The following is a 24,984-nucleotide window of genomic DNA, read 5'->3' on the forward strand; positions in this document are numbered from 1 at the left end:
TGCAGTGTCTCCGCAACGAGTTATCCACATTGTAGCTTGTGCTGATTACTGGGTGGCCAAGCTGCTAGATCCCCGTTACAAGGACAACGTACTGTCCTTAATCCCCTCACTGGAGCGTGATCGGAAGATGCGCTAGTACAAGCGCACGCTGGTAGATGTGCTGCTGGTGGCATTCCCATCTGACAGCAGGGGCACAGTGGAAGCACAAGGCCAAGGCAGAGGAGGAGGAAGGGGGCCCAAACGCAGCCAGGGCACCGCCAGCACCTCGAAAGGCAGGGTTAGCATGGCTGAAATGTGGAAAAGCTTTGTCAGCACACCACAACAAGCAGCAGCCCCACCAGCTGATATGGAACGTCTTAGCAGGTGGCAGCATTTCACTAACATGGTGGAGCAGTATGTATGCACACGCCTGGACGTACTGAATGACGGGTCTGCCCCCTTCAACTTCTGGGTCTCCAAGTTGGGCACAGGGCCTGAGCTTTCCTTTACTCCTTGGAGGTGCTGGCCTTCCCTGCAGCCAGTGGATTACCTAAACGTGTATTTAGCACGGCTGGGGGCGTTATCACAAACAAGCAAAGCCACCTGTCCAGAGCCAATGTGGACAAGCTCACTATCATTAAAATGAACCAGGCATGGATTCCACAGGACTTGTCTGTACCTTGTGCAGAATTGACATGTATACCGGCCTTACCCAGCCATTGTTGTATTTGATCTTTCTTACTCTTTTGGGGTGTACCCTAATTTAAAAAAAAATAAAATTAAAAACCAAAACCAGTGTTGGCTTCCTCGTCCTCCTCCACCGCCGCCGCTTCCACCTACACCGCCACATACACCGCCACCTCAACCCCCTACTCCATATGGGCCTCGTCCTCCTAGATCAAGATAATTATTTTTTATTTTTATGTTTTTTATGTTATTTTAAGTTATTCCCTATCCACATTTGTTTGCAGAGCACTTGCCATGCTCTTAAGAAGATTTTGCTGCCATTTGCAGCCCTTTCCATGTTTTTTTTTAGAGCCATTTTAGTGCCCAAAACTTCGGTTCAATATTGACTTCAATGGGGTTCAGGATCGGGGTAAAGTTCGAGTTAAGTTCGGGTCACGAACCTGGACTTTTTTTTCAAGTTCCGCCGAACTCGGACATCCAGGTGTTCGCTCAACTCTACACATGATCCAAATGTATCCACTAATAAGGTTAAGAAGGTTAAGAAGTGCATCTCCCAAAGAAGAAAACAATTGAACAAATTCACATGTGCATGAAAGAGCTCCAGAGCAGCTTACCAGAGAACCATGACCCTCTAAATACAAGCAGTAATGGTGAGCATGTCAAAAACCCTAGGGCTCCACTATGCAGCTGCAAGACTCTGAGTATCACAGTTCTGGAATGCCTCACAACCTCTCTCCTACATGGAGATAATGGTATGGCATATAAAGAAAAAGACTTGCTTTAAAAAATGTTGTTGCACTTACATTGACAGCCAAAATACAAGCGCATTTCAATTAGTGTTGGCCAGCATCAAAGATTAAGGACTCGATTGTGCATGCCCCAATACGTTTCCTCTTAGGCTGACATCATCAGTGACCACGTTTTACTAACTTTCTGCATTATCTTAGTCATATTGGATATTATTGCACTGCCAGTACTGGACAAAATCACTTTCTATAGTTCATGTACTGTTCAATGCAAACAGTTCTAAGGGATGTGTTTATATAGAATGCTAGAAAAACAAAAAAGGCAAAAACTAATAAAAACACCTTCTCTTTCCAGCTATTATCATCAAAACACAAACAAGTAATATAGCATGCATTATGTACACTATTTAAATTCAGTTTATATTTGTATTTAAAGATGTTAATTCAGTTCTTGAATCAGACATTCAATAAAAAATATTAAAATGATCATAAACAGAGGAATAAAAAAAGAGCAATATTTGCTAATCCTCGAGTGGAGGAATGAGAGTGCCAGTAGAAACCAGGTGATTAAACTACAGTGGAAAGGTTCCTATATTCCAGTTTTGGAGAAACCATACTGTAAACTGTCCACATTGTTTACACCAAAATACAGTCCCACTGTGCAAGAAATGTTCAGCACTTACAACTATTGATCATAGGCTTATCCAATAGTGATGATTGTGTGACATTTTTATTTTACATTCTTAAAAATGATAAAATATACAATCTGAGCTGCATGGAAAAAAGGATCAGTGCTGGTTTCTGTGCAATTATACATCTGGAAGCTACAAATATGCATGATCATACTATTAATGGGGGTACTATCATGGAGAAGAATCTGAGTGTCCTTGTGTATAAGCTGGCTCAATATATACAGTATATACAGTGCATTCGGAAAGTATTCACAGCACTTCACTTTTTCCACATTGTGTTATGTTACAGCCTTATTGCAAAATTGATTAAATTCATTATTTTCCTCAAAATTCTACAAACAAGACCCCATAATGACAGCATGTAAGAAGTTTGTTTTGAAATCTTTGAAAATGTATTAAAAATAAAAAAACAAAAAAAATCACATGTATTCACAGCCTTTGCTCAATACTTTGTTGAAGCACCTTTTGCACCAATTACAGCCTCAAGTCTTTTTGAGTATGATGCTACCAGCTTGGCACACCTATTTTTGGGCAGTTTCTCCCATTCTTCTTTGCAGGACCTCTCAAGCTCCATCCGGTTGGATGGGGAGTGTCTGTGCACAGCCATTTTCAGATCTCTCCAGAGATGTTCAATTGGGTTGAAGTCTGGGCGCTGGCTGGGCCACTCAAGGACATTCACAGAGTTGTCCCATAGCCAATCTTTTGTTATCTTGGCTTTGTGCTTAGGGTTGTTGTCCTGTTGGAAGTAGGACCTTTGCCCCAGCCTGAGGTCTAGAGTGCTCTGAAGCAGGTTTTCAACAAGGATGTTTCTGTACATTGCTGCATTTATTTTTTCCTTAATCCTGACTAGTCTTCCAGTTTAAGCTGCTGAAAAACATCCCCAAAGCATGATGCTGCCACCACCAAGCTTCACTGTAGGGATGGTATTGGCCAGGTGCTGAGCGGTGCCTAGTATCCTCCAGACATGATTCTTGCCATTTAGGCCAAAGAGCTCAATCTTTGTTTTATCAGACCAGAGAATTTTGTTTCTCATGGTCTGAGAGTCCTTCAGGTGCCTTTTGGTAAACACCAGGTGGGCTGGCATGTGCCTTTTACTGAGGAGTGGCTCCCGTCTGTTTCTTGGGCTTACCATTTTTACCAGCGCTACCAGTGGCTACGGGACATGATTCTTGCCATTTAGGCCAAAGAGCTCAATCTTTGTTTTAGCAGACCAGAGAATTTTGTTTCTCATGATCTGAGAGTCCTTCAGGTGGGATGTCATGTGCCTTTTACTGAGGAGTGGCTTCCGTCTGGCCACTCTACCATACAGTCCTGATTGGCGGAATGCTGTAGAGATGGTTGTTCTTCTGGAAGGTTCTCACCTCTCCACAGAGAAATGCTGGAGCTCTGTCAGAGTGACCTTCAGGTTCTTGGTCACCTCCCTGTCTAAGGCCCCTCTCTCCTAATCGCTCAGTTTGGCCAGACGGACTTCTCTTGGGAGAGTCCTGGTTGTTCCAAGCTTCTTCCATTTACGAATGATGGAGGCCACTGTGCTATTGGGATCTGTTGCAAAACATTTTCTGTACCCTTCCTCAGATCTGTGCCTTGATACAATCCTTTCTAAGAGGTCTACAGACAATTCCTTGGACTTAATGGCTTGGTTTGTGCTCTAACATACCCTGTTACTGTGGGACCTTATATAGACAGGTGTGTGCCTTTCCAAATCATGTCCAATCAACTGAAGTTACCACAGGTAGGCTCCAATTAAGTTGTAGAAACATCCTAAGGATGATCAGTGGAAACAGAATGCACCTGAGCTTAATGTTTAATGTCAAGGCAAAGGCTATGAATACGTACAGTATGTACTCATGTAATGTAACTTTGTTCATTTTTTTATTTTTAATAAATTTGCAAAGAATTCAAACAAACTTCTTTCACATTGTCATTATGGGGTATTGTTTGTAGAATTATGAGGAAAATAATTAATTTAATCAATTTTGGAATAAGGCTGTAACATAGGAAAATGTGGAAAAAGTGAAGTGCCGTGAATACTTTCTGGATGCACTGTGTGTGTGTGTATATATATATATATATATATATATATATATATATATATATATATATATATGTGTGTGTGTGTGTGTGTGTGTGTGTTCCACGTATGACACAGAAACAGAAGTAGCTACAACAGAAGCACAATGTACATATCATACATTATTCATTCAAACTAGAGGAGTAGTTAATCATGTCCAGTTTAAATTCCATTGATTAAGACAGAACAAGAGCCAAGAAATTCATACATGATATTGAAAGACAACAAATAGAGCATCACATTAAACTCCCCTTTAGGCAGGGATTGGTTATCTCTGAGATGTTCTGATAAAGGAGACAGGTATGGAAAAGAACAAAGAGTAGAAAGAGAATAAGTAAGGAAAGGAACTAGAGAGCAGGAGGCTGAGATAAGATGAAAAGATTGCTTGCCACTGAAAGGGGAGCACCCCCAAGAGCACACATCACCGAATAATGACAAGGGAATGCCAGAGGGTCTTAGTATTTGAGGAAGAATAGTTGGTCATTGTAATAATGACTATATTGTAAAAATGACAAATGGGTCGTTTAGAACAATGTATTATGAAAGAGAACTATACAGTATGTAGCTGTAATGTGGGAACTGAACCATAAAAGCCATGTGTTGCAGAATGTTTTATCTCTTTCATCTTGTAATGACAAAGTGAGATCTTCCATTTGACGCATATCTGATTTATTTCTGTAATTCAATTCTGGACTGTAGCTGAATGTTCTTGTGCTAATTTTTACATTATTTCATATTGTTTATTAAAGGATTGTGGAGGTCTCTGCTTCAGAGGGATGGGCTAGCCATGGTGAAAACGTAAGCAGGTAGGGCCAGGGCTTTTATTCAGCTGGAACTGGGTGGAACTGAGTTCCACCACCTCTGGCTAAGGCCCTCTGCTCCCTACTTACCACTATCACTTGTAAACACAGAAGTCCGGCTTCTGGGTTTACAAGTGACAGCTTGTCTCTCAATGGCTTCCACTGATACAATCTTCTGAGCGGCTCTTACTGAGTGCAGGATGGGGACAAGGGGGATGCAGGTACCGTGCAGATGCTGACACCCTCACTGGATAATTTCTCTGCAAGTGAGAGAGTCGGAGCCACCTACAGTGTGGTCGTGGTTGAGTTCCTGCACCTATTTTCTGAGAAAAAAAGCCCTGAGTAGGGCCATAAGTTCTGCTACATGTGTACCAAAAGCCTGAACTTTGCGTGATCAGTCTACAGTCTCCTCCCCACTGAAGAGGCTCAGCAGAACTGTAGATCTGGCAGCACATAAAATATAAAATTTTTGCCTAGACCTTGACAGTTACAGAGAGAGTGCAGGAGTATGTTAACTCCCAGTAAGGGAAGGCAAACCAGCAAAGAAATTGCAATTGAAGTGAAAGCCGAAGGAAGGGGCAGCAGGGCTTTTGGTTGTATAATTGTATGCTGCTAATGAGAAGCTTTTAAAGGTGTGGGATGGTAGCCCGAATATTGATATGATTAGAACAGGGAGGTGAAGGATGAACCCATAAACACAAGCAAAATGCCCATGTGTTAAAACAGGAAATAGACTTGCAAGCGTTTAATATGAATAGGACCAAAGGAACATTGTGATAACATGCACTTTACCACAATGCAATAGTGTAATGGGCAATGCTGACATCGTATAAAAAAAAAAAAAAGAAAAAGATAGGGGCATCTATTATAAAGCCATATTCTCCAAGAAAAGTTTTCAAATCCTATGTAAAATTGGCTGATCATGAGTTCAAACTTCCTGCAGCTCAGTTTGCCAATTTAACCATAGAGGTGTTCAGTGCTGATTTTGCATGATTTACAGAGCTGCTTGGAAATTGTAAGAATCTGTTGAAGTGCTATAGTGTTTTTCTTCCCCTTTTCAGTAAAAATAGACATAAATACAAGAACTGGTCAAGAGGATGTTTTGTTGTGGCAGGAGTGGTATTTGATTGATCCCAGTAGGAATACTTATTTAACGTAAACAAATAATAAGTGGAATAAAAATACTAAAATCTTTGTAATTGAATGTTGGTAATTGAACCACTTGCCATCAGGAACAATTTTAACATTTCTCACTTACAAAAGGTAAAATCTGCATTTTTTTTGCTATAAAAATACTTAGAACCCCAAATATTACATATTTTTTGAAAGCAAAGACCCTGGAAAATAAAATGATGGCTCTTGTAATTTTTTATGTCACACAAAATTTGTATAGCTGTTTATTAAAGCAAATTCTCAGGAAAAAGTAAACCTAAATGAATTTTAATGCACACAAACACAAAATAATACATAATCTATTGGTAAAATATAAAAGATGATGTTGCACTGAGTAAATAGATACCAAACGTGTCAATATTTAAAATTGTCATACCTCAACTGCTACTGAGTTGCAAGTTATTTATCTGTAAATCTGATCACAGTTACACACTGTATTCCTTAAAATGTTTCAATAAAAATGTATTGAAAGAAAAAGAAATTGTCATGCCTGTGACATGGTGCTAAACTATGGTACCTAAACTTATTCATTGGCAATGCTGTAAAAGCCTTTACAGAAAACCAGTTTAGGGTAGGCATGAGCTCTGGCCTAGAATAACTGCTCTCACTCTAACATTCGCAGCGATACCTAACATGTGTGGGGCAATCACCATTTACATATATGTGCGGGGCAGGGGTTCTTTAAACTTTTTTTTATTATTTATTTGTTTACTCTTTTATTTCAGTTATTATTATTTATCATAGTTTATTGCTATTACAAGGAAAGAACAACACTCCCTCCTTGTGATTGCTTTGGACAGTGACAAGTACTCCTTATGGAGAGATCAGAGGTCTCTTAGGTCCCTGTGATCTCTTTGATCGGCTGTTTACCTGGCTGCACCGATCAGAAACTAGAAGGGACAAAAACCTCTGGATTTATTTACCACAGAGACCTCCAACGTTTCCCCAAGCTACATTACCAGCTTTATCTCAAAATATCACCCAAACCAGTGCCTCCCAAGACCACCTGCTGTCTCTTTCTATTGTCATCCCTAGGACTTCCCCAAAGCCTCTTCCATCCTCTGGAACTCCTTACCCCCAATCCAACCGGCTATCTGTTACTCTGTCCATGTCCACAGTCAGGAGATCCTTGAGAATGCATCTCTTTAGGAAAGCCTAATAATCCTGCAATATATATATATATATATATATATATATATATATATATATATACATACAGTATCTCACAAAAGTGAATACACCCCTCACATTTTTGTAAATGTTTTATTATAACTTTTCAAGTACCTATATGTTGTTATTTTGGAAATGTTGCCAAACCTTGTATTCTCAATTTTGCTAATTGAAATAAACTTGTTTGGAAAAAAAAAAAACTTTTCATGTGACAACACTGAAGAAATTGCACTTTGCTACAATGTAAAGCAGTGAGTGTACAGCTTGTATAACAGTGTAAATTTGCTGCCCCCTCAAAATAACTCAACCCACAGCCATTAATGTCTAAACCACGGGCAACCAAAGTGAATACACCCCTAAGTAAAAATGTCCAAATTGGGCCCAAAGTAGTCATTTTCCCTCCCCGGTGTCATGTGACTCCTTAGTGTTACACGGTCTCAGGTGTGAATGGAGAGTAGGTGTGTTAAATTTGGTGTTATCCCTCTCACTCTCTCAAACTGGTCACTGGAAGTTCAACATGGCACCTCATGTTATAGAACTCCCTGAGGATCTGAAAAAAAATAATTTTTGCTCCACATAAAGATGGCCTAGGCTAAAAGAAGATTGTAAAGACAATGAAACTGAGCTGCAGCATGGTGGTCAAGACCATACAGCAGTTTAATAGGACAGGTTCCACTCATAACAGGCCTCACCATGATTGGCTAAAGAAGTTAAGTGCACCTGCTCAGCGTCATATCCAGAGGTTGTCTTTTGGAAATAGGCATATGAGTGCTGCCAGCATTGCTGCAGAGGTTGAAGGGGTGGGAGGTCAGCCTGTCAGTGCTCAGACCATATGCCGCACACTGTATCAAATTGGTCTGCATGGCTGTCATCCCAGAAGGAAGCCTCTTCTAAAGACGATGCAGAAGAAAGCACGCAAACAGTTTGCTGAAGACAAGCAGACTAAGTACTTAGATTACTGGAACCATGGCCTGTGGTCTGATGAGACCAAGATAAACTTATTTGGTTCAGATGGTGTCAAGCGTCTGCCAGGTGAGGAGTACAAAGAATGCTACAGTCAAGCATGGTGGTGGGAGTGTCCTGGTCTAGGGCTGCATGAGTGCTGCCGGCACTGGGGAGCTACAGTTCATTGAGGGAACCATGAATGTCAACATATATTGTGACATACTGAAGCAGAGCATGATCTCCTCCCTTCGGAGACTGGGCCGCAGGGCAGTATTTCAACATGATAACGACCACGAACACACCTCCAAGATGACCACTGCCTTGCTTAAGAAGCTGAGGGTAAAGGTGATGGACTGGCCAAGCATGCCTCCAGACCTAAACCCTACTGAGCATCTGTGGGGCATCCTCAAATGGAAGGTTGAGAAATGCAAGGTCTCTAACATCCACCAGCTCCGTTATGTCATCAGTGGAAGAGGACTCCATTGGCAACCTGTAAAGCTCTGGTGAATTCCATGCCCAAGAGGGTTAAGGTAGTGCTGGAAAAAAAATGGTGGCCACACAAAATATTGACACTTTGTGCCCAATTTGGATGTTTTCACTTAGTGGTGTACTCACTTTTGCTGCCAGCAGTTTAGACATTAATGGCTGTGTGTTGAGTTATTTTGAGGGGACAGCAAATTTACACTGTTATACAAGCTGTACACTCGTTACTTTACATTGTAGCAAACTATCATTATATTATATATTTTCATGTGATAACAATGAAGAAATATTTACAAAAATCTGGGAGGTGTACTCACAAGTGAGTTGGATTTCCATCTTAGACAGTTGACACCAGAACATTCGTTCCAAGACTTCCACCTCTTGTTCCCACGACAACTGTAACATGTATGATTACCTTCACTTTCTATCTCTGTGAAAATTGTTGGTGCAACACTATGTACTATATACTCTGAATTATAGAGAATACTGTAGTGATACATTAGCATCTGCATATTTATATATGCTTGTATATTCTGCACAGGAAGGAAGTATTTTTTTCCCTCTGCTCTTTCCTCTAATGCTGTTCTCACACATGTATGCTGTTCTACTATGCAAGTAAAGCTGAAGTAAAGTCCACATTCCTCAAGATCTTAGTGCCTCATTTTATCACATAATTAACAGCCTTTATATGCACTTTAATAATTTCCACCAAAACCATGTCTTCTTGAAAAATATGAGCGTAAAATGATGACATGTTGATAAATGCAGGGGCCTCAAGGACCTTTGGATAAAAGAAGAGCCTTGTGAACCCTAGGAAAGCAATCCTTGGTCCTATGTACCTCACTGGCTTTAGAATACTGACTACGGTAGATGTTGAAGGAGCATCAACAGACTGATTAGGTCACTCAAGTGCTCACTTTGCTCTCTCCTTTATCAGCATGTTCCTTGTCAGCATGCTGGCAGCATATCTATATGGCCCCCAGTTCTGCCCCTCCTTTCCCAGTCTGCTATATAGAGAATTGCTAGAGGTTAATATCAAGTCAACTTTTGGTACTTAGAGTAATCAGCTTAAAAAAATGTGTTTTATAATTTATTAAAAAATACAGAGCTGTATTAATTTGTATATATTTCTACCTGCCTGGAATTCATCTTTAAATGTTCTACGATTGGGGGACACTGATTAGCCTAATTTTTCTTTGTTATCAGGTTTGTCTGTCCTCCAGAAGGTGCTGGACACGGCGGCAGAGAAAAACTGGCAAGTTACAGCTGTCAACATTCTTACCACTACAGAGGAAGAATACCGTCTGCTTTTTCAGGATCTAGACAAGAGTAAAGATCGCCAGGTCGTGATAGACTGTGAGTCCGAAAGACTGAATGCCATACTCACCCAGGTAGTGTTACCATTATCCTCAAAACCAGCTCTATATCATTTTCATATGGTATTTAGTCAATGTTTGCTAATATTGTGTTCAAAGGACAATACCAGGCTATATGGTTGATATATCTTTTTGTACCTTTAATTTGTTAATACAGGGACTGTCATAAAGTAAACTGAATTTTGTATGGTTTAAAAAAAAAAAAAAAAGGTATGTGGGTGTAATTCCAGCTGAGCAGAATGAAAGGAAGCCAGGATATTTCTAAGTAGGTCAAGTTCAAAAGAGGGTTTTTCCTTAGATCACAGTAAAGGCTTCCCAGGTGGTTCTGGTCCACGGATACATGTCTAGGCCTCTAATACAAAATATAAATTACCGGACCTGGCAGTTGGAAAAAATAAAACCTTCATATTTACAGAAATGCTTGTGTAATCCACCAAACATTTAGCTAATCATTTTCAGCGTTTAGCTGCTGACGATATTAAAAAAAAGGCTGCTTAAACCTGACAATTCAGTTATGGGCAAAGGCAGAGGATGAGGGGTGGGTTTGTAAGCAATCGCTAATAGGGTGCCTGTGAATATTTCAGCCCTGTCAGTACTGCATTTTTATTTATGCATATAGTTAGTTTGGGCTGCCCAGGATGGGAAAGGGTTGACTGTGTCCGGACTCTTTCCTGAGCTTTCTGGGTTCTGCCTCCATTGTAAGCCACATAAATACGAGGGGAGGGTTCAGAGCCCTCTCTCCATTGCACATGGGATTTCAGAAGAAGGACTGTGGCATCATATAGTCCAGCTGATGGCCTCCTCCTTGGGCTCCCTGCTGGGATTCTCCCTGGACTAGAAATCTACCATTCCTGGACTCGTGTTAATTAAACTTTGCTTAGTTCATTCAACTACTTAGAGTAGTTGCTACAAGTAACCATTAATGGGTGAGAGTAAACAGCAGCCAGACAGCGAGGAACAGTACCAGCCATGGGTGACAGCTCCTCCAGTAGCAGCATACTGCCTCCCTCCCTAGCAGTCAGTTCTCTTAAAAGTTACTGGGACCTAACTTGTGGGATAAAGACCCCGTGTTTCCAGCCACATGGGACAGGAGAGTAGAAGAGTTATTTTTTGTGCACGCATGAGGTCCACGTGTGGGAAATGAGGTGGCAGGGTTAAGTCGGACAGGTGGAGAGGGCACGGGTTCAGCGTTGTTCCTCCTAAATGCAACCTTCATTGAGCAGGGGTTTGTAGTACATGGGACAGTATGTTTTACAGAGAGGTTCCGTACATCACACTACTGCACACAGTTTACAGCTCATCTCTAAGCTTCCACCTTAATGTTGACTTTCACATGAATGTGGCCCCGACTGGTCCCGGCCAGGCACTGATGAGTGCGTACACACAAGGAGAGGTACCAATCACAGGTTAGTCATCCAATGACTTCATATATGTTTTCAAGCTGAATTCTAGGTAAACAGTTTAATGTATACGTTAAATACATACAGTATTTGTGATGTGTCTTACCTGCAAAGGAATTTTAATTCTTTGTAGCCACTCTTGCAGTGTTGACACCCCTGCCAGTCAGCATTGTCAGTGACAATGAAGAGCAGCAAGCCAGCAGCACCCTGATGAGTCTTTGAATTCCCCTCCCAAAACATATGTTTAGGAAGGAAGACTGACAACACTGTGCAATGCTGGGAAGACCGATTGGTGAAAAGGGTTGACCCTACTCCTCTCAACATGAGTCCTGTGCAGTGGATCAGAGGAAGCTAATATCAAGGCAGAGTCAAATACTTATTGTAGCTCTATGTAAAAATAAATGTTTATTTTTATTTACCGTATTTTCCGGCGTATAAGACGACTTTTTAACCCAGGAAAATCTTCTCAAAAGTCGTGGGTCGTCTTATACGCCGGGTATCGTCTTATAGGGCGGATGCTGAAACTTCGGAGCCGACTGGACTATGCGGTAGGGGGGGGGGGACTCAAAAAGGGCCACAGTATGCCTGCTTGGATTGGCTCTCCCTGCTTCCAAGCCCTCCCTGTCTCAGAGACTATGGTATGCCTCTTTCACCCGTCTGGCCCGCCCTTGTATCCTATTACCGTACCTCCTTCTCTGCGTCTCGCTCCTGAGGACTGCAGTAAAGCGGTGCAGGCGCGCATGTGCGAGATCTGAGAGGCAGAGAAGAAGGTACGGTAACAGGATACAATGGCTAGACAGGTGAAAGAGGCATGTTTTTCTGGTCACATCGCCACTCTCTCTTTTTTCCATACCCCGGGCATATGGTATTTTTAATCATAGATAGCATCTAGGTGCTGGATCACACTATACAAATGTGGAAGGGCTGGTTGTGTACAGAAAGCAAAAATATCTTTGCGTTACAGACAGGATGCTGAATTCAAACATGCATTCAAAAATTACAAAACACTGTCACTGAGATCAGGGGCCATTTTTTATTTTGTTTCCTGAGTTAAAACTTGCCAGTTATATTATCCTCTAACTATTGGGTCATAGTTTGAAATCAAATATTGAAATATTGACCATATTGAAATCAAATGTGATGCTTTTTTAATTTGTATTTGGTGTGCGTTGGAAGAGGGTTAGTATATCCCAAACTCTATATTTTACCTGGAAAAGGGGTCGTCTTATACGCCCAGTCGTCTTATACGCCAGAAAATACGGTATTTAAAAGTATATAACTGGGTGAAATGACATTGATGAAGCTATGGATGTTGTAAAGTATTAACAAGCTGTAAACAAACTTTTAAACAACTTTTGACTGACCTAGCTGCGAACACTGTGAGGTGATTCAACCTCAAATTACCAGCAGAAGCACTGAATTCCTCCAGACAGCTCAACTCACCCTAGTCCCCTCCCTGAAAATCTGCTCAGCGTTGAAGACAGAAGGCTGAAAGGCTGATGAGTCACTGCTGGGTGGGGGTAACAAGGGAAGCCGAGCTTTTGAGAAATAGATGACTTCATTGCTTCTGCTGTGAACTTTGAAGAAGAATTGCTCCACATCTGGTAAGTTAATTTATGGATAATGCTGTTGGCATTTACAAAAAAAAACATGTTTACTTTATGGTGGAAGAGCGGAACAAAAAAACAAACAGCTGCGCTCAAACCTCTTCGCACTGATAGAATAGGAGGATGCACAGGCAGGGGTATCTGTTAACCCTAGGAATGTAAATCCAACAGAAGAAAATCCAGCAGCATTGTGATTACTCCAAAGTCAATACTTTATTAGCTTACATGGTGGGAATCCAGTCCAAAAAAGGGCTTACATGTTTCAGTTACAAAGCTTTAGTCATAGCACCTTCGGTGGAGAAGCCCTTTAGACATCTCCAATGCTCAACTTCCAGAGGTGGTGCAGTATCACATACAATGAGGCGTCTGCCAAGAATTTACTACAACTTTGTTAAAGAGTCCAGTCCAGGACTGGATGTGCCAGGTAGCAGTCATACTTCCCATTTAAGTGTGAATTGGTTAAGAGATTTTATGAAAAGCTCAGCTACTCTACATGTGAATGTGTAAACACAATCCATCTCAGCTTGGGAGGGTGCGCACTTTGGCATCTTCACCTCGAGTTCCAGGGAACTTTGTCCTGGTGTAGTATAGTTTCCTATTTGCCTGCTTTTATGTTAGCTAAATGAACAGACTTAGCCATAACAATTGTCCCATAAAGCTTTCATACATGTTAACCCTTTTTTATTTCTGGCCTTATAGATTGTCAAGCTAGAAAAGAACATTGTTGGATATCACTATATTCTTGCCAACCTGGTAAGTGAAGTATCAGGGTTGAAAGGAATTTGCAGGGGCGTGATGCACAGTTGGAGCATTCTGTACTTGCTCATGGTACAAATAGAGCCATTGTTGATTGGAGTGCTGTGATTGCATTACCTAGCATGCGTTGTCACAGGAACCAGCAGACAATGCTATGCCGCAGAGTTCTCTACGCATTGGCAGCTACTGAATAATTGCCGCTTTTGTTAAAGAACACAAAAATATTATAAATTGTGAACTGAATTTTCAGCCCACAATAAGTGTTTGAAGTTCATGGACTTTTTTGTGAAGCCCGTAATTGCATTTCTGGGGTCCATTTATTGTCATATAATATGTTATGTGAAGAGGTCAGTTCTAGAAAGCCTAACACAATACATAAAGGTGCACGATAAAATAGATTGAAGCTCTTTGTATTCATTGGCTATAGTACTATGAAAGTTTAATTGCCATAAAGAAAGAAATGAACCTGGCATCTCTTTACATAGGTATTATTTCATTGAGTCAATAGCTAAATCATTTAAAGGGGAGTTTCTCCTTATAGAAACCTAAACTTACATTTTATATAAATTGCTAAAACCACCATATTATAATGCACAATAACCACCTTCACACCGTCATTCAAACACTAGCATTTCTCATGTTCCACTATTACTAATATTTACTGTATATTTTCTATTATTCTATTTCTATTTTCTAGCTGCTAGAGATTTAAATGAATGTTTTTTATATCTGTATTTGGGGGGGGGGGGGGGGGGCTGCAGTTTAGAGATCCCTGTGTTTGAATTCCCATACCTGGGGATTTGCTGTGGCATTTATAAAGGGCTCTCACTCTTCCTCTAGGATTTCTTATGTATGTAGCCTGAAAGAGTCAACTAATTCCCCTACTTTTTGTCCTGTTGTCACAGAGACAGGAAGTGAGGGAAAATCTCCCCAATTGAGCTACAGACATAAATCAAACATCTAATAGAAAAGCTGGCTGTAAACCGATCAGTGTGCTGTTTGAGTGACTGCTGTTGAAGGGACTCGTTGGAAATTTTTTCTTGATGCAGCTGCTGACCAGTGTATTCTGACAGCAATGGGTCCTGCTGTCAGAATACAATGTCCTGCCAGGAGAATTACTCCATGCACCTTGTTTGTGTGGATGGAGGGATCTGTAAGCTTTCTTTTGTTCAGCCTCCTGGCTGAATGAAAAAAACAAACAAACAACTTTCTATTTCCAGCTTTACTCTATTAAAAACTAAAAAAAGGTTGGCTGTAGTTAGGCTTCAATTTGAGTTCCGTGCAGTTAATCACAGGCATATTTTACACTGGATCAGCAGTACATCTAGGCATGTTAGTTCAGAAATAGCTTAGCTTAGAAAAGGAAACCTACAGATCTTTTTCATTACAAGTGACTCTGTCCTGCTGTTAGATATCCAGGGTGTTACGTTATAGACCCAAGGTATTTTTATGAATAGATAAAAAATATCTTCTTTGGACATTTTAGGGTTTCTTGGACATTGAACTGCAGAAATTTCAAGAAGCAGGAGCCAATGTTACAGGATTTCAGCTGGTTAACTACACGGACTCCAGGGTATCACAGATATTGCAGCAATGGAAAAGCCATGATGGTCGGGAACAACCTCGTGTAGACTGGAAGAAACCAAAGGTAAACCTTTAAGATTACAAAGCTGTCCCACGTTTTTACAGGGACATACCAATAGCAATTTTGTGAACTGACTGAATGGAATTTTAAACTGATAAGTTATATTTTCATGTACACTGAAAATAACAGCCTCTATTGTATACTTGTAGAGATATATTATAAGTAGACATGTGCAAAATGTATTTTGTTTCTGATAGATTCCTTATGTTACTAATTTTGTTTAGTTGATTTGTTTCAGAATGAGTTTAGTTTCGTATCATTTTGTTAAATAATTTTCTAACTAATTCCAAATTTTCGGAACGATTCAAATTCAGATCGGTTGAAAAATGATCGATCAATTTGAATTCTGTGTGAAGAATTGCTGGTTGCTAAGGAGTGGGCTGCCCCGACCTTAACAACCAATGTCTCATTAGCTGTCAGCAGGCTTCCCCGCTGAGAGCTTAAATGTACACAAAAATTCAGAAAAAAAAAAAACAGTGTGACCCCCCCCCCCCCAATCCATACCTGGTCCTTTTAAAAAAAAAAAATTGGCATAGTGTTCCCCTTAAAATCCTTACCAGACCCAAAGGGCCTGGTAGGGAATGGGGGGGGGGGGGGGAGATGCTGTTTTTTTTTCTGTTGCCGGCATTCTTTTGTTTACATTTCAGCTCTCAGCGGGGAAGCCTGCTGGCAGATGATAAGTCAATTGTTGTTAACCACTTAAGCCCCGGAGGATTTGGCTGCTAAAGGACCAGGGGTTTTTTTGCGATTTTTTACTGCGTGACTTTAACGGACAATTGCGCGGTCGTGCGACGCTGTACCTAAACGAATTTGACGTCCTTTTTTTCCCACAAACAGAGCTTTCTTTTGGTGGTATTTGATCACCTGTGCGATTTTTTGATCACGCGCTATAAACAAAAAAAGAGCGTAAATTTTGCAAAAATAACAATATTTTTCACATTTTTTTATATGAAATTCCCCCAAAAAAAAAGTAAAAATCTAAATTTTTTAACATTTTTCGGCCAATTTGTTTTATGCTACCTATGTTTGGTAAAAAAAATTGCAAAAAGCGTATTTTGATTGGTTTGCGCAAAAGTTATCGCGTTTACTAACAAAGGGAAAGATTTTTGTCATTTTTGGTGTTTTTTATTTTAACGCGTAATGGCGGCGATCTGCGATTTTTTTTTCGGTACTGCGACATTGCGGCGGACAGATCGGACCCTTGACTGACATTTTTGACACTTTTGGGGGTACCAGTGACATTACTGCAGTAATCAGTGCTATACATATGCACTGTTACTGCAAAAATGACACTGGCAGGGAAGGGGTTAACTTTATTGGACAGGGAGGGGTTAAGTGTGTCCTAGGGGCGTGATTCTAACTGTGTAGGGACATTCCTATTGGTGTAAAAGCAAAGATCAACCGTTCTACATAGTAGAACGGTCAGATCTTCACTTTTACACAGGGAGAACTGACAGGCAGCTTGTTTACACAAGCTGCTCTGTCTTTCTCCCTTCACAGGAGCGATCGCAGTGTGACTGGCGGACATCGAGTCCGCCGGTCACACGCACTGACTTGTCTGTGAACGAGCCGCGGCGGGCGCGCGCCTCGGCGGGCGCGCGCCCGCCCGCGATAGGCTCGCAAGTCAGTGACAGGCGAGTGACGTACCGATACGTCACTCTGCCTGGCCGGGGCTGACCGCCGCAGTATATAGTTGTGCGGCGGTCGGCAACCGGTTAAAGACGTAGGGGCTAGCTTCCCGACCCGCTCCTTAACAACCAGCTATTCTTTACATAGAATTCAAACTGGTTGATACGTTTTTGAGCGATCTGAATTTAAATTGTTTCTAAGATTTGCAATTCATGAGAAAACTAATATACAAAACGAAATTTAAGGAATTTCAACTAAATTCGTTACTATTTAATTTGGAGATTCAGATACACCTGAATTTTAGAATAACTAAAAATGTGTCTGATGTCTAATTATAAGATACACACATCCATAGATCAAAAAACATAGCTGACTTTGACAACATAGTATCAGCATGCTCAATGTTGTTCCTAAAATATTATTTAATGACATCTGAGTTATGGTCCACTAATACTTAGGTCTTTAAAGCAGAACTTTACCCAAAAGGCAAAGTTCTGCTTTTCTTGCTTTATGGAACCCAGATGGGAGAAGAGAATAGTGGGATACTCCAACTGAACTATTCACAGTAGATAAGGACAACTCTTACTTGGCCACACCAGATTAATTGTGGAAGCAGACACATTGCTTTTACCATACTGCCACTTGTATGGAAGAATTAGGTCTTCTTGCTCCCCCTAGCAGACTTGAAGCAACTTTTTTACCTTAAGGACACTCTCTAGCATCCCCTTTACTGACACCTGTCCACTGACTCTTCCACTGAAGGGATGACCCTCACATGACAGGCCCAATGACACAGATCTATACTCACTGTAGGCAGAATCGATCCTTTCCAGTGTCTCCCTTCCAGTCAGCTCTGCAGGACCCCTGGGTTCAGCTCCTATCTGACTTTCAGGCTCTCAGATCGGCTACCCAAGGCCGTATGGCAGCTTCTACAGACCAGTGTGAAACATTTCAGACAAGCTGAGCTGTACCTAAACACCACGAGCAGACCCTATCAATGGATCCTGCTCTCTGGTAAGCAGAGAGCAATCTAAATTTACCTGGCAATCTCTCTGGTAAGCATAAAGACCCAAAAACTATACTCTCTTCTAGCACCTTCCAAGGAGCGTGCTTTGTCTAAATGATCTGAGCAAACCCTTTCTTTGCTGGCAGCCTTCTGGGACATGTCACAGGTCCCAGAAGGCTTCAGGCCTATTCATAAAGCACAGTGTGGCTCACACAGGCGCAGTAAAGCTGCAAGGAGTCACAGCCGGATTCCTAAAGTAAACATACCAGGGACCTGAAGACCGAGGAAGAACTGGCTAAGGGTCTTTTTATTAAAAGTCAGCAGCTACAGTATTTGTAGCTGTTGACTTTTAATTTTTTTTCTTTTTAGGATGAAGACCCTCTTTAAGGTCCATTAGTAATATATTAGTAATATATTTTGCAGCCGCTTAAAATATGTAAGTAATCATTAAAAATAAAGAAAGATGCAGAGTAGAGAGGTTATTTTATCATAAAATGGTAATTGCAAAAGTCTCAAACACAGATCCCCTTTGTATCTCATTGTATCCAATAAAAAAATAAGATAAAAGACCGCCGAGCTCAACAGGGGATAAAACAGCGTATTATCAATGATTAGATAGTATTAATCAAAAAAATTGAAAAATACCAAGCACACAACTTATTTTACTTATCAGTATAAGAGGACTTGATATAGCAGTCTGAAATAACAGAGCTATTGGTACAATTCGCCCTCTATAGGAATTCCCTACTCAATAATCTAGGTTATACTTTGTATGCTGCTAGGCAGAATTTCTCAATAATCTAGGTTATACTTTGTGTGCTGCTAGGCAGATTTTCTCACTAGGTCTATTGTAAAAGGGTTCTGGTCCCCTTTTCAGATCAGAAACTGAGTATACAAAGGGTTAAAGCTAAGGTGTCAAAGAGAAGACCAGAATCTTCATATACCTAAGTCCTGATGAAGGAGACTGAAACGTGTTGACTGACAGCTACCCGGCAGAATCTTTTACAGGGAAACACATGCACAAACTCTCTCTCTGACCCACACAATTGCTGGCTCTGAGCAAGCTGTGCCTAATAAAATCAAAGACCCAATAAAAAATCCTGTCGGCAACCAAAAAAGATTACCCTGGCTCACCAAACAAAGAATTCCTTTTACCAGGAAAACTATTTCAGACTACAATATCAAACCTTACTATATTAAAAGACAAATTAGCCAAGTGCTTGATAATTTTCCATCTAATCATTCTTGACAAATTACTTATCCCTGGGTGAGCACAGGAGTTTAATTTCTTGTTTTGAATTGTATAATTATGCACATGTCAAAGAATGTACCGTAACCTCAAAACGTCCACTCATGCTTCAGTACTGCATTATATTGCGTTAAAGTATATGTAACGGCAAAAATGTTGTTCAGTTTGAGATAGAGTAGGGAAATGTCAGATCATCTGCTAAATTGTGGTCTCTGTCTCCAATGGGGGATTCACCCCTCTTATGATCCTAGTGACCACTGTCACCGAAACATAAAGCAAGTGGAAATCCTAAATTCTGGACCAAGAAGTAAGGGGAAGTCTTCCTTTTTGGGACAAATGTTCTGGAGAAAACTGTCCAAGACTAGAATTCCCTTTTACTTTGTAGAGATTTCCTTCCACCTTCTGTTGTGTCTCCAAGATAGTAAATTAAGGAAAAACTCCTCAACAGGGCACAACCAGAAAAAAAAAAAGGGGGGGGTTATAATTAGTGATGCACCGTAATTTCGGCTGTCAAAAATTATTGGCCAAAAATAGGGTTTTCAGCATTGTGCCAAAAGGAAAAAAAGTGCAGATAATGGCTGATGAAAAATGCTTGTAAATTTAACGCTTTTACATTGACTTTGACCACGATTTTACCGTGATTTTACCTAGATTTTGCTGCGATTTTACCGTGCTTATGGTGTGTTTTTCATATGTCATGTGTGCAAAAATGCAAAAAAAAAAAAAAAAAGCAACAGGTTTATTTTTGATACATTTTTGCTGCGTTTTCAATGCTTTTCAATAGGGAGGTGCGTTTTTGGTGCGGTTTGCCAAATATGCACCAAAAATGCAGCAAGCAGGATTTTTAACACCTCTTCATAATGCTTGACAATAAATTCATATTTATTTAAAAACATAATATTAATTAAAAAGGGGAATATGATACAATTATTTATAAAGAATATTTCTATTTTTTAAAAACCATCAATTTCGATTTCGGCCAAGTGCATCCTGAAATTTCAGTTTTGGTTTCAGCACCAAAATTTTTATTTTGGTGAGCCACTAGTTATTAAACCCATCCCTACTCTATAAGGAAACGTTTTGGCTATATATATGCACCCAAACAAATATACACAAATGTGTTGTGGTACGTATTAACGAAGCCCATTATTTTAAATAAAGCTACCAAAGTACCTCAAGGCAACCAAAATAGACAGCTCATCAGGAACACCATGTACGTTGTGGTGCATTGCAGTGCGGAGTTGTTGGGGTACACTGTATTAGTGCCTTGGGTGCACTTTACAATGATGGCAAAACAATGCACCATACTGCAGTACGTGCATTGCTATGCATTGTGATACAATACAGAAGTGTGAATGGCCCATAATAACATATAATTACTTGTAGGCCTCGGCATGGCCTTGATGTTTGTTCTTCTGCCCAAAAAAAGAAAAAAAAATCACTGAAATACAATAATATTACTGTTTAATTTCAAATCCTCCCAATATAGAGAGGAACTGTAGCAATAAAATATATTTATATATATTGCATCAGCAATAACTGCCCTTTGTTGGCAGTGCTGATGACAAAGACTTGAGTAGGTATTATTATTATGGTTGACAACATGTGGGAGAGACATCCCTCACCCAACGTACAATTTTTAGTAACATTACCTGCTCCAGCTCCCTCCACCCTGAAGCAGGGTGTGATGACTCACTGCACATATCTGTCATAATATTTAATGCTTAAATAAATATATCTTCCAGTCTTAGGAAACTGAAATTCATCTCATTGCCTTAGTGCTGTAATAATTAGTTCTTTACTGCACAATCAGAACTGTTCCTTGGAAGGATTGCAGATGTGTACGGAATTTGTCTTAGCTAGTTAGAATTAAAGGATGGTTTAATAAAAACACAAGAGAATGTAAGCTATGGACCTACCAAGCTGGGATTCATTAGACTTAATGTAGCCTCAAAACAAAACCCTACAAGCCAGAGCTAGCTGAAGAATAAAGTAACCAACGCAGGATGCTTTAAAACATTGGTGGTTACTATTTGATATTGGAGACTGTTACCGCACCCCGGACACAAAAGGGTTAAAACCGTTTAGGAGATCTTCCCCTTCCAGAGCTACAGGCACAGCTACTTGCAGACAACCAAACTCCCCAACTGGAAACCAAGGAATGATGCAAACAGTGTAGCTGGAACCTTATGAATGCTGCATACAGCTGAATAGGAAAAACCATATGAACGGTTTACACTACTAGCAGTCAAACTGGAACAGCATACAATAAATCCCCCCAATAACGAGACAAGGCTCCGCATTGAGGTTAAAACAGGAACAACATTTATTGGAAGAACACAGCACACTTTTATACAGAATTTGGAACATCCTTCCCCCAACAACCGCTTTCCCATTGGTCAATTGCACAGTACCTGCAGTTCCCCATAAGGTCCTCTCCAGCCATGCAAATGAGGGCTTGAAAATGAGTCAGCAGTGATTGGTCAGATAGCTTGACCAGAAGGACTGCCATGTGCAAGGAGACAGAAGCCCCCAGGGGGTAATCAATGTACACAATAGACAGACACAGAACAATGGTTCCCTAACGAGCCCTCAATACACATTACTCTGAGTGTCAATACATCTCTTAGCAGACAGCAGGCAAGTTCATTAGCACACCCGACAATAGGTGAATGGAGAGCCACCTCAGACAGTCCGTCTCCTCATTGGACTTCCTGGAATGACCATATTAGGAGTGCACTTCCTGTGCCTTACAGTTTACAGGAATAAGGTAGATCTCCATATTTCCTGAGAGATATGGGTAATGCATATACTGTCCCATTTGAAATAGTCCAAACCATATTCTCAGTGTACACCACCCTCCCGGTCACCCTGCATCCATAAAAGATGCAGGGTGACTTAAACATAAGAAAGCCACACAAGGCTGGACATAGTGCCTCCCAACCTCTTTAAAGGAATTTGGGGTCCACAACTCCCATGCCCAAAGTGACTCCTGTCACAGAGACTTGACTTCCCATCATTTTGGAGACTTCCCATCATTTGGAGACTTCCCATCATTTTTCTAAGACTCTACATGCCCAATTTGCAGTTAGTGGGTTTTGCTATGAAATATATGAAGCTGAAAAGCTATAGCACAACATAATCAAGTATAACCAAAACTTTTTGTTTTATGAGTAGAGAAGGGTTACATTAAAGCTTTACTGGCTATGTTCCATTGGGAACATTTCTCTTCACTTTCTGTCCCAGAGACCCAACCGAAAGTTAGAAGACGTTTCCCAAAGTGAAGAGAATTTCCCTTTTAGACAGATGTCCCTGGAACAGGTCTCCCCATTGGAAAATCCCCCTTCATGCTCTGGGGAAAATGTTGTTGAAATTTTGGAGTTCCCATCACTTTTACTCTCAGTGACAATGGTCACCAACGCAAATAGAAGGGTATATTTACCCATCGGGGACACAGACTAAAATAAAAAAGCTTGACAGATGGTCTAATGTTTTCCTGCTCTATTCAAAAAAGATGTTGCCTGGAGATACACGTTAAGCTTTTTTTGGCACTGAGCGTGCATAACTCTTCATAGGAAACAGTTTTTGCTAAATTTCTTTGAGAATAAAAAAAAAAAAAAACATATCACACTGGACCATTAGCTTTCAGTGCACTGCATTAGAAAAAGGCTGATAGTTTGTACTAGGTTCATTGCTGCATGTTGGCAGCCATGGGCTACGTTTATACAGTATTTGGTCTACATTTACACACATGTTGTTGCACAAAATACTGCACGTTAATGCACTGTAATGGACCACAAATGTATAAAGGGGCATTCAAAACCAACTACAGAATAAACTTTTTTTATTTGGTTTTGGAGAGGTTGGGGAGATTTCAATAGTTTTTATTTAGAGGAAATCAGTAGTTAGGTACACAAGTTAGAGTAACCGTATACCTATCTGTCAAACTGTACAAACAGTACAAAACCTTGCAGATAGGTGACAGGTGTGTTGAACATTGTCAGTAAATTTCAAGGTAATTACAACATATAACAGGTGTTAGTTGCAAGCCTATATTGATCAATTGAATTTATCAGCCCATATCTTCCAAACCTTTTCAAATGGTACACAGGTGATAGCCAGTAGACCAGTGATGGAGAACCTTGACACCCAAGATGTTTTGGAACTCACATTTGCCATGATGCTCAACTACACTGCAGAGTGCATGAGCATCATGGGAAATGTAGTTCCAAAAAAGCTGGGGTGCCAAGGTTCGCCATCACTGCAGTAGGCACTCAAAGGTATAGTTTTGCTGGACTAATGCTATTACATCCGAAATATTTATGGATGCGCTGGATTTCCAGTTGCAAAGCACAAGTGTTCGAGTGGCTAGTAGAACATGAGTGACAACCAATCCAAAATGGGCATGCGTAACTGTCTATACCAATGTGGAGAAGTGGCAGGCTTGGGTTAGGAGGTAAGATGATTCCAGTCAGTGAAGAACTTCTGTTATGTCTATATTGCTGCCTGGGGCCAAGTTACAATTAACTTGTTAATCGTAAGTTAAGATTTCCCCTAACTTCTTTTCCTGCTGGTCATAGAGAAAGTAAGGGTAATCATCCCAAAAAGAACATAAACACCAATAAAAAAAAGTTCGGACTCTTCCCCATTCTCCTATATTACTTTCCCATTCCCATTGCTTTATCTCTTTGTGCCCATAAGGAAAGTTACCCCATGACGTCACAGACTGCAGAAAAAGCCTGGCATATGTTTTAATTGTTCCGACTCCACGGCCTTGGCTATAGCGGGACTTCATGATCTCTACCACATCTATCCTCAGAAAGAACAAAAATACTGGAAAGAAATGTCATGGTGCAGGCATAGTAAATTCCTTAAAGCATATCTAAAATGTACTTTGCAGCTTACCAATCCTTAGATATGGTGGCTGCATTATTTTTAGGCTTTTTTTTTCCTTTTTTGTTCACCTGGTGGACCTGCCAGTAACGCATTTCCTGTCCTAGAGTGACAACACTCACTCATTGCGGTTTGTCCGACGGGGACAAGCAAGGAAAATAAAAAAAAACGCATTTTGCTGGCACATGATGGATGATAGAAATCAGCAGAGCTTCCCTTCATTTTGATCTTCCCCTTAGATCTACAGAGACTGCACTTTCACGTGCATTTGTAGTGCACAGTGGATTTTCCTTTTGTAAATCAACCCCACAGTACCGTATTTATGGAGGAGCCACCTACTGTTCAGCAGACCTGTCAGCCATCCCACATCACTGTATGGCCAGTTAACTCTTCCCTACGCTGTCCAAAACTTAAAATACATTTTTTGGCTGTAGTTAAACTTAAAAAATGTACCTGTTCCAACTTACATACAAATTCAATTTTAAAAATGTACCTGTTCCAACTTACTTACAAATTCAACTTAATGTGGAACTATAGTCATAAAGTTAAAGTGGTTGTAAACCCGCAGGTAGTGTTTGTACCTATTGGTAAGCCTATGATAAGGCTTACCTATAGGTACTGTAAATATCTCCTAAACTTGCACCATTTAGGAGATATTTACATTGCATGCAGCCGAT

The 24,984-nt window shown here is 40.5% G+C and overlaps 1 protein-coding gene across 6 annotated transcripts in view; it reads left to right on the forward strand.

Annotated features, from left to right (window-relative positions):
• GRIA1 (glutamate ionotropic receptor AMPA type subunit 1) overlaps window positions 1-24,984 on the forward strand; it is a 455,708-nt gene that overhangs the window by 275,605 nt on the left and 155,119 nt on the right. For 4 of the 6 annotated variants that reach the window (XM_082253270.1, XM_082253272.1, XM_082253269.1 and 1 more), the window contains exons 4-6: window positions 9,953-10,137; window positions 13,829-13,882; window positions 15,372-15,533. In XM_082253270.1, coding sequence (XP_082109396.1) covers window positions 9,953-10,137; window positions 13,829-13,882; window positions 15,372-15,533 — 401 coding nt within the window. Of the gene's footprint in view, window positions 1-9,952; window positions 10,141-13,828; window positions 13,883-15,371; window positions 15,534-24,984 lie in introns of all 6 variants that reach the window. The other 2 variants (XM_082253268.1, XM_082253267.1) reach the window with 1 other exon arrangement.

The sequence above is a fragment of the Pelophylax lessonae genome (assembly GCF_965119305.1).
Source record: "Pelophylax lessonae genome assembly, chromosome: 4".
Classification (NCBI taxonomy): domain Eukaryota; kingdom Metazoa; phylum Chordata; class Amphibia; order Anura; family Ranidae; genus Pelophylax; species Pelophylax lessonae.